General features: G+C 31.6%; 2 protein-coding genes across 6 annotated transcripts; one reads left to right on the forward strand and one right to left on the reverse strand.

Annotated features, from left to right (window-relative positions):
* Positions 1-334: 334 nt before the first annotated feature.
* On the reverse strand, positions 335-8,820 carry LOC106663640 (protein RTF2 homolog). Of its 3 annotated transcripts, none has more exons than XM_014388639.2 (6): positions 8,666-8,820; positions 3,257-3,347; positions 1,195-1,374; positions 896-1,108; positions 607-820; positions 335-550 (listed from the first exon to the last, which is right to left on the reverse strand). In XM_014388639.2, exons 2-6 carry the CDS (start codon positions 3,323-3,325, stop codon positions 360-362), a joined length of 867 nt encoding a protein of 288 aa, XP_014244125.1. In that variant the 5' UTR covers positions 3,326-3,347; positions 8,666-8,820; the 3' UTR covers positions 335-359. The 3 variants fall into 3 exon arrangements, with proteins under 3 accessions (XP_014244125.1, XP_024080559.1, XP_014244116.1); XM_024224791.1 differs by lacking the exon at positions 8,666-8,820 and adding an exon at positions 4,336-4,354; XM_014388630.2 differs by lacking the exon at positions 8,666-8,820 and adding an exon at positions 3,410-3,460.
* On the forward strand, positions 3,804-12,556 carry LOC106663626 (BTB/POZ domain-containing protein 10). Of its 3 annotated transcripts, none has more exons than XM_014388609.2 (8): positions 3,804-3,822; positions 4,057-4,214; positions 7,691-7,783; positions 9,488-9,658; positions 9,718-9,935; positions 10,093-10,290; positions 10,357-10,604; positions 12,087-12,556. In XM_014388609.2, the coding sequence occupies exons 2-8, from the start codon at positions 4,105-4,107 to the stop codon at positions 12,261-12,263; spliced, it is 1,215 nt and encodes a 404-aa protein (XP_014244095.1). In that variant the 5' UTR covers positions 3,804-3,822; positions 4,057-4,104; the 3' UTR covers positions 12,264-12,556. The 3 variants fall into 3 exon arrangements, with proteins under 3 accessions (XP_014244095.1, XP_014244103.1, XP_014244086.1); XM_014388617.2 differs by having other exon boundaries at positions 3,808-3,908; XM_014388600.2 differs by having other exon boundaries at positions 3,821-3,978.
* Positions 12,557-14,831: the final 2,275 nt, after the last annotated feature.

The following is a 14,831-nucleotide window of genomic DNA, read 5'->3' on the forward strand; positions in this document are numbered from 1 at the left end:
TTTATTTTATTGTATATGTGTTTCGAGGCTATTTATACCTCCTCTTCAGTACATTACTTCTAAAACGTAATAAAATGATTACACATCAGATAAAAACTTAAAAATAACTTTAAATAAAATTGTGTTCTTACTTTGATGAGCTCAAAATCCATATACAATAAAAATTGTAAAACACAGTTGGTAAAGCTTAAGTTTATTCAAACCAAAACAAATTGGAAAAACATACAACAATAAAAAGAATAGAATCAAAAATATAAATAGTATTTTTTAAAAATAAACAGTTCCAAAAAAGATAAAAAATATACTTATTAATGAACTAATAATTAATATTATGTACACCAAAATCATAAATCTTATAATTAATTGTAAAAAGGATTATACGTAATCCAATGAGCTTTATCTTGTGTCTTTGCAGCTGAACTTGAGGTGAATAGTGATTTGTAAACTGTTGAAGCATTAGGATCTTGGGCGACTGAATAACTTCCTTTAGTCTTTTTAAAGTCAGGTACTTGCATTCCAAGGCTTCCAGCAGCAGGACGTTTTATCCCATCTGAAAAATATATTAGTTATTTGACAATAATAGAAAAAAATAAACAAAAATCTTACTTTCACCAGGAATTTGTTTCTTGGATGATGTGGCTTTTGATTCGCCGTTTTTTTTATCTTCAAGAGGGGTTTCGTTCGTTTCAACTTTCTTTTTCGATTTTTTCTCTGCTTTCAACTTAGCCTGCCTTTCTTCCATTTTCTTTCTGTTTGCTTCAATATCATCACCAACAGGATTTAATACGACAATATCTTCACTAGAGATGGGTTTTTGACACTGAAAATTTTATTTTTATACAACAACACTAAAGAGAACTTTTACTACATTTTACATTATTTTTTTATTTATTACCTTTTGGCATAAGTTGGATTTTAATTCTTTAAAAGCTCTTTCTGACAAAACACATCCACATGACCAACTGAAACAGAACTTAAAATTTCCATTCATTTCTATTCCAACAAGTGGGCAGATGTATGGTGCACTTAAATGATCATCATAGCTGTCTCCTTTAATCGCACTTGCGTTAAACACAGGATTGGGAGTCAGCTGAAGCTCTTTAACGTCCTACAAACAGGCATACAAACTATTAAGCAAAAAAGGAAAGGAAAAACAACAATTAAAAATAAGCTTAATAACAATGTAATTTATACCTTCAAATTCTTTATGTGTTTAGCTACTTCTGGGAAATTTCCCTTATCTAAAATTCCCATTATGACGGAATCTTTGTTATATAGTCTACCCAGTCCACAAGCGACAATGGGCGAACTAAGTGGAGTTTGAGTTATACTGCAATGTCTCCAAAGAAAATTCTTTTCAGACACTTTATCTTTCTAAAACATAACAAATTGAATATTTTAGACATAAACATCAAATTGGTTGCAGGTTTGGTTTGTTATGAATTTGCTTCTCAGCATTAGCCTTATTATTTTCTTTGATAGTTTGGTTAAATAACAATCAGAAGATGTGTTGTAAAGAGGTCAGACCACTTGCTTACAAAACTTGATTGGCATAAATCCCCCATATGGTGGCACCAGATGCTGAATATTTGCCAAGACTTGAATTGCTCTTTTGGCATTCACCAAATAGTGTGCCTACATGTACATACATGCAGGGTTTGAACAACCGCCCAGTTTGTGCGGAAACCACAAATATTCGCCAAGTGCCGTATGAATCCTCAAGTACTACCAATCGTGATGGACAACAGTGAACCTGCGGTTACTTTTTTTGTGTAGTGGCTACAAACTCAGTCACAAAGTAATATTGCCCCACCTTACTTTCGACCTGTTTCCACGCATCGAAAAACTTTTTACGATTTGTGTGATGCGGAAGAGAAGCGTTCAACCAAATTATCGGTTCTGCTTGATCAAAGAACTCCAAGACTGTTATGTTGGGCCAATCAGAAACAATGTTATGTTGTTCTTTCATTAATACACCTATACTAGTTAGGAATAGTTTATTATTGAAAAATAAATAGCAGTAAATATAAGTATATACTTTCAATCCATTCCCACCCATTGAAAACCTCGTTCCAATTTTTGTAATTCAAAAGAGAAGCATACCAAATTTTTGGTTAAGATGGAGGTACTCCAAGACTGTAAAGTTGGGCCAACAGAAATGATGCTATATTGTTCTTTCATGAAAACATTTATACTAGTTAGGAATCGTTTATTATTAAAAAATAAATAGAAATCAATAATAACTGTTGAATGATGATTACAGTTGATTCCCATATGTGTGGATGCTTTGAGTTCGGCTACTTCATGAATATTCATGCATTTTGAAGCGGACAAGAAAACCAACAATTAGCCAAACAAGGCGAGCACCAAATAGTGTTGCTCGGCGAATAATCGAATAATAAAAACTAGTCGGGATTTGGTGAACCTTTGCTCATTTGGCGAATCCTGCATGTCTGGAGTCACACAGGAATACTTCACCTATTGGACAATACTATTTACCCAAAATTATCTATACATATGATTTATTGCTAATTGAAGATCGTTTTATGGTCAATATTACTATGATTTTTTTAAGTAATAAATTTTATAGTAAAGTTTGACAAGACTACAGATGATATGATGCACATGATGGTATGTAACCAGGATTCTGGTTTGGATGCCTGTCATGGCACTGCCATCTAAGAAGAAACAGTGTGCAGATACCGCCAATGGCCAGAAACGGCAAACATTATATTTTTATGATGGCCTGTGAAGGTGTACATTCTTGTAACTAGGAGAGGAAAAGCCTCAAGTAAGTTCCTACACAAAGCAATCGATGAAGGTTTATTGACAACCTGAAGCTGGCCAGTGAGTTATAAAAAATACGAGCGCAATATATATCATTCAGGTCGATGTGCTAAAGCTCTTGTGGCCGCTCCTTTTATCCCTAACTCAACACACATCTAATAACGTCCGGTTTATCCACGGAATCTTCCACAGACAAGTACGTCTAATTGACTTAAATCAGACTCTATCACGTGAAACTTAATAGCCTCGATCAAGGTGCTAAACGTTGAAAAACTTCTCGCGTTGATCGTCTTGAAAAATGAGCGATATTTCCAACATTTAAGTAATTATCATTATAAGAAATCAAACTACAACTGTTGAAAAGGTAATTGTTTACTAGTACAATATTTCTTGAGATTAAGCAACAATGGACGTAATGTATGTAGTTTGTAGTTATCTGAATTGTCAAAGATTTTTTTTTTAAGCTTACCTGCTCCTTTTTCTTCTTTGTTCTAACAAGTTCATCCCTTTTTGGAATAGTTCCACCATCACAACCCATCTCGATCTGTTATGTTTTCTGTCTGTAATTATAATCAAGATGTAGTCAATTGTCAATTAACCTCAGTACAATAATATGAATAACCTTCCAACCTGCCACCAACTACTTCCCAATTGGCTTGGACTTTTGTTCAGCAAGTTTGCAGACAAAATAAAATATATGTATAAAAACTTTTTACAAAAAAATAAAAAAATACAAATAATAAAATACTGAATTAACAACCGCCGATATAATAACCAATAATTGAAATGTTGGTAATAATTACAACACGGAATTTCATCAAGAATATTAACGTTGTTTCATATAATAGTGTGTATATAAAAGGTTGTACTTTTGATTATTTTATAGAATTATACAAATCCAGATATTAAGACTGTAGGGATTTGTTGAGTGAAATTTGTTGTAAATATAATAATCATAAGCTCATAACCATCGATTTTACTGACGATGTTATATCGTATGGGTATCTAGTCTCCTTCCGCAAGGAGAGTTATAAGGTTAAAGGATTAGTAATAGTTTAGTTTTTCTTTTTAGGTTTTGATTTAATAGTTAACAAGTATCCTTAAGTGTTCGACGAGTTAAAGTAAATGTTTATATATTGATGTGTGTTTTTGATTTGTTGGACAGATATGACGCTCAATGCAATTTACACTGTATACATTGACTTTCTATTGACTCACTGTTTATTTTATCTAATAAATTGACATTTTGTAATTTATCTTTTTTAATAGGATTGTGGGAGTTGAAATGTAACAGCTTAATGCTAATCGAATCGAACAATGAGTACATCTAAAGAAAGATTTATTTATGGCCGAGATACAAGTAGTGACACGGAAGATTATCAAGAAATCGACGAACACAGGAGAAAAGTGTTTAAAAATCGCTTAAGGTAAGACTACTATAGTCGTTTGGTTGAGTTTTAAAACAATAATTTAACTTTAATTTATTATCTCATGTTACATTATAAATACACTTGGTAGAACTATGGATTTTACAGCTTTGTGACTTACCATCCAACAGGCGGACAAGATGGCACAACCTCAAAATCCCAACTATCCAAATCCTTATCACTGTGAATGAACTGTACCTAACACACCAGGCCCAAGCCGCATCCTTCTGACCACCATTCCTTTAATAAATGATCCCATTTGATTTTAAAAAAATTAAAACTTTTGACTTACAACCTCTAATAATTCTGAGCAGCCATCCATTCCCCTATGTCGAGACGAAGGATCATAGGCCCATTCTGAAAAAGCTGATACATTTGCTCGACATCTCCACAATGAGCCTGACAATATTTCAATCAAAACATATATTGAAGAATATTTTATATCTCCCCTCCCTATATCCTTCCATCCGAACATTGTCACCCCTTCAGGTCAAATACATCCTGTCACACTTACCGAACCACAAAGCTCCTGATTTTGAACTAATTACATCCCAAATTCTCCAACAACTCCCTCAAAAAGCTATTCTATTCCTCACATACAATTGTATCCAAATATATATTTCCCTCTGGAAATATTTAAACATATTCCTCTTCCTGAAACTCGGCAATTCAGTTCAAAAAGCCTCACAATATCGTACAGTCTGTCCATCGTGTCCAAAGAAATTAAAAAAATTCTTAAATACTATTACCAAATTCACTAATTTCGTGGTCCGCTTGACCAATTAATATATTACAATTAATTAAGGTTTTTAGTTGAGATAAAAAAGTCAATGGCATGAGCGGGATTCGAACCCACGATCTTCGGCTAGATACGCCGCTGCTCTACCACTTGAACTTTCATGACCTCGATCCACTCGGACACTAACTTCCCATCTCAACCTCACCTTTTGAATTTTCCTTCGTTTTTGCCATTTTTCAACTATTTAACTATTACCAAAATTTAACTTTTCTAACCTTCTCCCAGATCGTCAGTTTTGCTTTCGCCCTCATCACAATCAGCAAGTGTTTCATGTTACAGACCATATCCTCCTCTCTCGAGCAGAAAGAATATAGTATTTAGCTTTACTTGATGTGGCACTAGTGTTCGACCGCGTGGCATAAGGGTCTCCTTTATGTACTTCAAAATACCCTCTAGTTAATCCTCCACCCTTATTTTTACCAAGCGGTTTTTTCGGGTCTAACTCTAACAAGGATCAGATTACTCTAAATACTGTTCTCTGGCCACAGGAGATCGTAGGGCAATGCGCACAGAGTTTAAAGCCTTTATACTGCAGATGTTATCACTATACCTACCTCCCTCCTTGCATATTTTGCACCTGTGTCCATGTCACATTTACACTCTAACAATTTACATAAGCCTAAACATACTCTATGGTCTACTCTAAAATCTTATGATGACAATCTAATCCATCAATGAAAAATACTTACAAGCTACAAAATGCTACTACAACCGATTTGGACATACAACCTTCTAATACCCAATATCTCCAATCCTTTCAGTCTAAAGTCCTCAGATCTTTTATTATTGCACCGTATTACTACCCAACTAATTTACCCTCCACAAACGATCTTAAAATCCCATTTATCCAAAAATTAATTTCCCAAAAATTTACCTAGTTCCATAATAATGTATCCCCTCGCCTAAATAGTATTGGCCAAAAATTGTCCGACAGAACCCGTCCCTACAATTCTGTAATGTGTCTTAAGATGAAATGCCCCACGACCTCCTTTCTGAGGAGTAGGTAGTGAAGTTTATTTATTGAAGTGAAGTGGGAGAATAATATGGATTATTTGTTCCCCTTAATGTAAACAGCACTTATATCTACATATCATCAAATTATATATTGCATCAGAAATTGCAGATTGTATTAAAATATTGAAGAAAAAAATTACTGTCTGCATTCGGTGATGGTGTTTTCAATATATCCCTAAGGTAACAAAATATTGTTTTCAATTAATTTTTTTTATTATTATTTAATCAGTTAAAATTAACCTTTTCGGTACTGATTTTCTAATTTTGCTAAAACGCGTACCCCTGCCTATTGGAGGTCTTCTGTCAGATTCTTCTTTTACCCCCCCACCTCTTGAATTTTGCATTATGCCTCGAATTTCATAGCGTTCGCTTTAAATCACTTTTACTCCTTCTATGTTCAAATGCATCAATTCTGTTCAAAATTTGAGAGTACATTCCTCGGATATTACACTTTACAGCAGAAGGAAGTAAATATAAGGGGGGGGGGACCAAAGTTGTATTTAATTGAAAATTTATTTAGCTCAAAAAGTCTTCATTAAACTATATTCTAAAACACACTCAGTGTTACAGTGCTTAGAAACGTTGAAACTGATTCAGTCTTCAAAGCAATATGAAAACCATCTATTAAAAACTTATTTATGTCAATTTGTTAACATATTTAAGATTTATTTAGAAATCGTGAGATGTGGTCTGGATTTCACAATTTCTAAATAAATATCGATTAACGGTCAGTAATCACCATACATATTTAAGATGGTTTTGCCCTGATTATGACCTTAAAATAGGTCGAAAGCTTGGCAGTAACAATTGAATTTGTTTTTTCTAGACCATACTGAGTTCCAGATTAGCGATTAACTGATATTATTTAGGAATTATTATTTGGCTTTTGTTTCTTATTAATCATGGTTTCAAAATTTGAAGTAATGTTTATCACAAATTCTTCTTCAGGCTCAACAGATAGGATCATTTCTGCAGATCCCTCTGATAATTTTTGTCAGAAAGCCTGACTCTATTTTAAGATTGTTTCTACTAAGGGAAAGTACCATAAGCCCTGTTTAGGTGAAGGGCCTAATGAAGATTAGTTAGAATGTTGCGACTTCTAACTGGGTTTATCTTTGCCTTTGTCTTCTGACCCAGTTAGATTAATTTGTATAAAAGTGGATTTATTGATGCCTGTGGCCTATCTTGATAGATCCTCTTGTTAGCAAATTTTCCCTGTCTTATTTAGTACTGATTCTTTTCTTACTCGGCACCCTGGTTGGAAAGACTACCTAGGGCGAATGTACCATCTCTGCTTTTAATTTATCTTAAAATTCTGATTGGAACACATGTTCAACAGGAACACGTTTTTCAGGAGGAAATATTTCTTCTTATCTTTTTAGTTACTGCTGAATACACCATGCTCCGACGTACCAAGTATGAGTATAAATAAATAAAACAAACGTATTACCTAAATCATTGGCCACTTTATGAACAATGAACTTTTTTTCTTTTGTGTAGAGATTCTTTTTTTCTTTTATCAAAAATATTTGAAAATTACGTCATAATTCAATTGTATTTTAGTATTTGTCAGTATACAGAATGTGTGTTCTGCAAGTTTTAATTTTTTTTTAAATAATTTTTTTGTGTTATTTGCATCATAAGAATTTTGTAATTGTTTTAGTTACTGCGGTTCCTCTAAGCCCAAGCCTTGTTTGGTGCAGAAGAGCTCTCCATCATTGTCAAAACAAGGCATGAGCAATATCTCTAGAGCTAGGTGAGACATTTTTCAAAACATATTATTTATTTTGTGTATTTTAAAATCTTTATGATAAGGGTAATACTGATAAAATTAAACTTTTCTCTTGCAATGATTTTTAAATGTTAACCATATTAGTCAGCACAAAGTTTTACAATTAAATCCCAAAATAGGGAAGGATAAATACTATGTCTCGCCTGTTTACTATACTGAGATTATCGTATATCGAGAGTAGAAAATTAAAAATTCATTATATCAAAAGTTGTGCAATACTTACGTAATACATAATAATATATAATACATTGTACATATGTCAGTAAAAAAGTTTTTATTTTTTTATATGTGCGTATATGTTATTATAGTAAACATTTATGTATTTTTGAAAATATTAATAAATTTTTGATTCCACTAAAAATTTATTGAAACGTGTGCTGTCTAATGCTGATAATTCAGTGATTAGGAATGGTGTAAATTCCTACGTTTTCATTCAGCTAAATATTATGTACGATAAATTTTTGTCCTCTTTAGTACTCATACTCAGAACTTCTTTTTATGGTTCTTTGCTTTTTTCACTATACACTTGTCTGTTTCAGTTAAATTTGCATTGTTATTAAGCATTCCAGTAATTGCAACATATTGTTAAAATTAACAAAGTTTTGAAAAGTGATGGGATTTTCTTCATTTTCTGACAACATATGCCATCCGATGGAGGCGAGGATTTCATTGTCCAGTTGTATGGTTGATATCCCCTTTTAGGAAACCACAAGTTCGGAAACAATTTTTTATCATGGTTACCATTACCCTTTTCCACACTTTGTTGGCAATATTAATTCAGTAAGCAATATGATTTAGCTAGTCAGTGGTATCGGGTGTAACAAACAATATCCTGGAAACACGTACCATTGGTCACAATAGACCCCTGTGGTCTTCATGAGATGAATCTCAGTTCATCCTAGTAAGGAAACTCCTAACATCTATTCATACATTTAATCAGGACTTCAATGCTAAAATAAGAAGACTTTTTGTCGACCTTGAAGGCGGAAAAAAATATGTTATACCTAGGAGATTGAAATGCATTGGTTTTATACAATTTAATGAGGGTTTTTTTTTAAAGGACCATCACTTTCTTATGATATATTGGTATAGAAAATATCAAGGTTTTACTGTTAGCTATACAATATTTGATCTCTTCGGTAGTGAAGGATGGAGACACAAGTCTAACACAAATTAATTTTTTATTTAATAATTAATTATAATTAAGATATCTTTTATGCATAAGACAATTGGTTTTGCATTTTTCTTTTGTAAATAGGACTCATATTAAGCTATAACATCTTTTCTCAGACTTTTTGTTTTATTCTACTGTATATAATTGGTAGGATATGCTAAGAATAAAATTACAGTAAGATAATTACATTATCCAGTGTAACAGTAAGAAATAATTTAATTTAAAGTAACGAATCTATAGTTAATATTAAAAAAATCAAAATTTTATAGGCTTTTTTTATCATTACACAGATAAGTAAAATACTGAATATTTTAGCAACAACATTGTAGCAAATTTACTAAGTATATCTAAATTATTATTTGTCTCTGTGATAATTGCAATGTAAGAAAAATAACATATGTATTCACTGTTTAGCAATAAATTATTATTTTTATAATAATTACTGGAATGCAATCATAGGTAAATGTGCACTAAAAGATTTATTGGTTTATTAGGTCAAGAAATAATTTTTCTGCTTCAAAAGCTCAAATGAATCAACAAGTTGTATTAAATGCTCCTGGATCAAGTAATATGAGTGAAGAGAGGGTGACATTAGTCGTTGATAACACAAGATTTATAGTTGACCCTGGTATTTTTACTGCACATCCGAACACAATGCTAGGAAGGTATGAACTGTGTTCTCCTTAGGTCTTACGCCATTATTAAAACTTGATTATTGTTTTAGGATGTTTAGTTCCGGTCTTGAATTCACCCATCCGAATGAAAGAGGCGAGTATGAAGTTGCTGATGGCATATCTGCCACCGTATTTCGTTTAATCTTGGAATACTACAAAGGAAAAATGATTAAATGCCCTCCGACAGTGGCAGTACAGGAATTGAGAGAGGCGTGCGATTACTTACTGATTCCTTTTGATGGAAACACTGTAAAATGTCAAAATCTAAGTTAGTACCTAATTTTCCTATCACATTTCTATGCCTCAAATTCTCAATAATTGTTCAAATATGGGTTTTGGTGACTTACAATTGTTCTTTTGGTTGCCAGTATCGCATCTGAAAAATAAATATTTGTGTTTAACTAAATAAATAAATACTGTTAAAGGGGGTCTACTTCACGAGCTGTCTAATGAAGGAGCACGGTGCCAGTTTGAAGTCTTTCTAGAAGATCTTATTCTTCCTTTGATGGTCAATTCTGCCGACAGAGGCGATCGAGAGTGTCATGTTGTTGTTCTTCTAGATGATGATTCAGTTGATTGGGATGAAGAATATCCTCCACAGATGGGAGAAGAATATTCTCAAAGTAATAAATTTTTATCTTTATTTTATACACATATAATATTCTAATATATATTTTTAATTATTTTAGCCGTAAATAGCACTGCAATGTATAGATTTTTTAAGTACATAGAGAACAGAGATGTCGCTAAACAAGTGATGAAAGAGAGGGGACTCAAAAAAATCCGATTAGGAATAGAAGGATATCCCACTCACAAAGAAAAGATTAAAAAAAGACCGGGAGGTCGTGCTGAAGTAATTTATAACTACGTCCAACGTCCATTCATTCATATGTCATGGGAAAAGGAAGAAGCAAAGAGTAGACATGTGGATTTCCAGGTAAGGTTTTCAAATGGAGATTATATACAATATTGCTCATAATGACAACATAAATTTCATTTCTCAGATTATGTTTAACTTGACAGTTTCCATGTAGACAGTTAAGTGTTTTCCATCTTCGGGTTGGCAAAGTTTAAACCGCACCTTTTAATCTTCATAAACTTATACTATTTGCCTAAAAAAAAGCATAAATAGATGATCTAATCACCAAGTTAATGCAAGAATGAAGTCCAAAATGCTATACTCTGAAATGCAGTTAATAGAAATTTAGAATTAACCAATTCTAATTAAAATAAATAACATTCAGATTATAAGAGAGAAAAACATGTAGAAGAATCCCCAGAATAGAAATACACAGAATATTATGAAAAATTGGACTAAACACATTTCTTAAGCAAGAGACTAGTTTCCCCCTCCCGATTTAAAATTTGGAAAACAATAATATTTATGAAATCATTAAACTAAAACCTCTAAAGATGGCAAAATTATCCCTTCCTATTCTCTTTTATCTCTGCAATAATAGTCTGCAGAAACCATGATCTGATAGGACCAACCGATCAAAGAAAAAAGAACTGGGAAGCAAAATAAGGTACAATTCGATATTCACTTGATGAGGAGTGAACACAAACTGGGACCGGTCGAGGTAAAGTCAGGCCAAACACCGGCCCCCTGGTCCAAAGTTGAAAGGGCATAAACAATTAATGATTGGAGAAGTAATATTTATTAATGATAGGAAGGGATAATTTTGCCATGTTTAGTGGTAGTTCTCAGAGATTTATGACAGAAAAATCTATTCACATAGGCTGACCAGAAATATAGGAAACAATCAAGCTGTAGTTCCTTTGCCCCAAAGGCCTGGCCCCAATATTTCATAATTTGAAGCCTAGTACATATTCTGCGACTTTGTCCTGGAACAATCCCGAGACTGATGTGAAGACAGTTGGGCTACAGAAATCAGGGCACAATGTTATGAGAAATGGCACTTTGCACTCTTAATGCATTTGGAAAAAAAAATTGTTATTAAATAAGAAAAGATGTAAATATTAAATGTCCTGGAGAATAATTTTTTCCAGAATTCAAGTTGTTTTGAATCTCCTTGAAAAATTGAAATCAGATAACGGCATGGTTGGAGAAAAAAAAACATATTTAAAGGGGAAGGAATGTACAAAAGTTGTTGCACATCGTATCAGTATGATCTGTTTTCTGTGGCCAACTGGGAAAGGACTTGTATATCGTGATAGTCGCAGAACAGGAAAAATTGTCCTCGAATATGCCGTTTCTTGTCCCGAGACAACGTGTTCCAGAACAAATATCGCTATGTGTGTACTAGGCTTAAAATTATGCTTGCCTTTAGCAAAGAGTTTGATTTTGATAATTTTGTTTTAAGAACAACCAACTCTTTTTTGATTAAGTTTAATTACATTAGATCATCAGATTTATTATTATTTAAATATGATAGAATAATTTATTTATTTGTTCCAGTGTGTCAAATCCAAATCGGTGACAAACCTTGCTGAAGCTACTGCTGATCCCGTTTTGGAATTGGATGCTAGGGGAAATCCAATTCAGTTGGCCGCTGGTATTCCATCCACAGAAGGGGAAGAAGGAGCTGTTGGTGGAGTCGATCCTCCTCCTCCTGTCCATTTCCCAGCAGATTGATTCTCGTGAATCAATTTTTATAAATATTTGTTTAACAATTTTTATTGCTTTTAGTCTTTCTTGCCATGGGGATGGTATTTTGATTGTATATTAAACCAATGAAGCATAAATTATATTAACTGATTGTAAGAGTTTTACAAGTGAATGCATTAATTTTTGTTTTTCTTGTTCACTTTACTTACGTATATATGTATCCATTGTGCCAAATGTACTTTTAAAGAATCTCCATCTTGTATGTTTACAGTCACTTGTAGTAATATTGCATTTCATAAGATAAATAATATTGATTTTAAGACAGTTTATTTTATTATTTTCATGAACACTATAGTGTAGCTTTGTTAAAAATAAAATATGTTTCTAAAAAAAAGTGAAAGTTGTTTATTTAGATTTTAACTAAAAGCTCTAGCCTGTTATTTTTTTAAATTGATGATTGCAACACTATAAAAACTTTTTTTGTAAATATGGTAAAATGCGGTTGAAATGGGAGTCGATGTCCAAGAGGATTGAAGTCATTATAGCTCAAGTGGTTAGAGCAGCGGTGTATTTAGAGGTCATGGGTTTGAATCCCAGTTGTGAAACTAACTTTTTCATCTCAACCAAGTTCTTAGATAAAATGTATAATTAATTGAAATAATTAATAGGGTGAATTACGTTGCTTTGGAAGGTTAATGATGATAGAAAAATGATTAAGAAAAAATATTGTTCTATCAGCTCACAGACCAAGACCACCTTCAACTTATATGAAAAAAACTTGTTTAAAAAGAATAGAAAACAGGTCTGGAGTAAAGTATCAGTATAGAAATATCATTACTATTAATTTAATTTGGAAGTATTGCCAGATCTGAGAGAAGTGATTTTAACTCTGGACTGTTTTTTTGTATACTGTTGTTACATCTAATAAACACCGATGGTGCAATAAGTTGACCCAGTGCTCATCGCTGAAAGGTAAAGGTCCCAGGTTCGAATCCAGTAGCTCTACATTTGAACCCGACACTAACAAACGAGCTTTTTCCAAAAGAGCACAGCAAGCAACCAAAACTCAATCTTCTCATACAAAGTATCGATCATTGACTTGTTTCATTAAAATTGTGAAAATTTAACTTTTGATTATTTTTTTAATAATATTTAAACAAAAAATTAATTTAATATAAAATTTATATTCTTTATCGATGAAATAGGATTCCTGAACTTAGCTAAACCTATGAAAAAAGAATTAAAATCACGTTAAATGTTTTCTTTTTTTTTTCACTAACGCCTTATCAATATTACTTTATTGTTTGATACTGTGAATGGGTGTAAGAAATAAAATAATAAAGTTTCTAAAAAAAATTATAATAGGAGCTATGTGCACATAAAACACCTTTATATTACAAAGACCAGCATCAATTTATAATATGTACAATAATTTTATTATTAAAATATCCTTATAACTGTTACCCAAACTATAAAGTAAATGATATTGCTTAAAAAAATAAAATAAAAACAAAATAATAGCTGTACAAAACAATATTTTGCCTATACATACAAATGATTATGTACATCATTAAAATCTCAACATTTAACTAAAATAACAAATAAACGTTTTATAAACACAATAAAAACAAGAATTAAAAAATAAATATAATTAATAAATATTTTTGTTAAAGACATGTTTCATGCTCTAATTTTTTGTGAACTGTAGGTAATGGTATTCAAGTGTAATATCCCTAAAAGGTAAGTTATAGATTGTCTTCAATGCCAAAATATGATATAATTTTTCTAAATCAGGTACCAAAAAAAAAAAGAAAAAAAAAGAAATAAGAATAAAAAAATGAAAAGCCATCTTAACATATCTAAGTTTAATAATAACAATTTGGGCCAGTCATTAACATTTAAGTACTTTTTTTCAAAATCTCTCAGAAGAATGAACATACTATAATTACATGGACAATGCCTTTCTCTTATATTAAATATTGTGATTTTATTTTCATTTTAGTTCCAATTTAAAAATGAGAATTATAATAGGTGACTTTTTTTTAAGCATAGTTGACATGATGTGTAACAGTTAACTTTACAAATTAATTGAGAACAGATGATACATAATTATTTGAATTATTATTTTTTGATTTTTATTATATTGTTTAATGGTGTGAAGTGAATGATCTCTAAATTATGATTCCTATAGAATTTTTTAAATATTAAATTAAAATTATTTTCTTAACAGAAAATTACAGAATGAAAAAGTCTGTATATGTAAAGTATAAATTGTGTTAGTGTATATATGTGTGTCTGTGTACATATATATAAATTAATATCTAATAGAAAAACGTATATTTGGAAATACTTTCGTTATTCTTTTGTCATTAATGTTTTTTTAGACTCCTATTTTGTAGCAATGTTAAAAGATACTGAAATTTTCTTGCTTTAACAATTGTCAATTTGTTTGTATGAATGCCAAAACCTCAGTTTTAATTTAAAAAAATTAAAGAACAAATAGTTGTTTACACAAAACAAACTAAAAATTAAGAATATTAATATTAGAATTACAATTTAGAGCGATTAGGATTTGGTCATACACAACTAATTTTT

This window comes from Cimex lectularius, unplaced genomic scaffold, assembly GCF_000648675.2.
Source record: "Cimex lectularius strain Harlan isolate CLEC.00 unplaced genomic scaffold, Clec_2.1 scaffold22, whole genome shotgun sequence".
Lineage (NCBI taxonomy): Eukaryota > Metazoa > Arthropoda > Insecta > Hemiptera > Cimicidae > Cimex > Cimex lectularius.

Coding starts and splice junctions, on each gene's coding strand:
- LOC106663640 (XM_014388639.2), bottom strand. CDS start 3,325: ATGGGTTGTGATGGTGGAACTATTCCAAAAAGGGATGAACTTGTTAGA. Junction 1,375..3,256: donor CAAAGAAGAAAAAGGAGCAG/GTAAGCTTAAAA, acceptor GTTATGTTTTAG/AAAGATAAAGTGTCTGAAAA. Junction 821..895: donor AATCCAACTTATGCCAAAAG/GTAATAAATAAA, acceptor TAAAATTTTCAG/TGTCAAAAACCCATCTCTAG.
- LOC106663626 (XM_014388609.2), top strand. CDS start 4,105: ATGAGTACATCTAAAGAAAGATTTATTTATGGCCGAGATACAAGTAGT. Junction 4,215..7,690: donor GTGTTTAAAAATCGCTTAAG/GTAAGACTACTA, acceptor TAATTGTTTTAG/TTACTGCGGTTCCTCTAAGC. Junction 7,784..9,487: donor AGCAATATCTCTAGAGCTAG/GTGAGACATTTT, acceptor TTGGTTTATTAG/GTCAAGAAATAATTTTTCTG.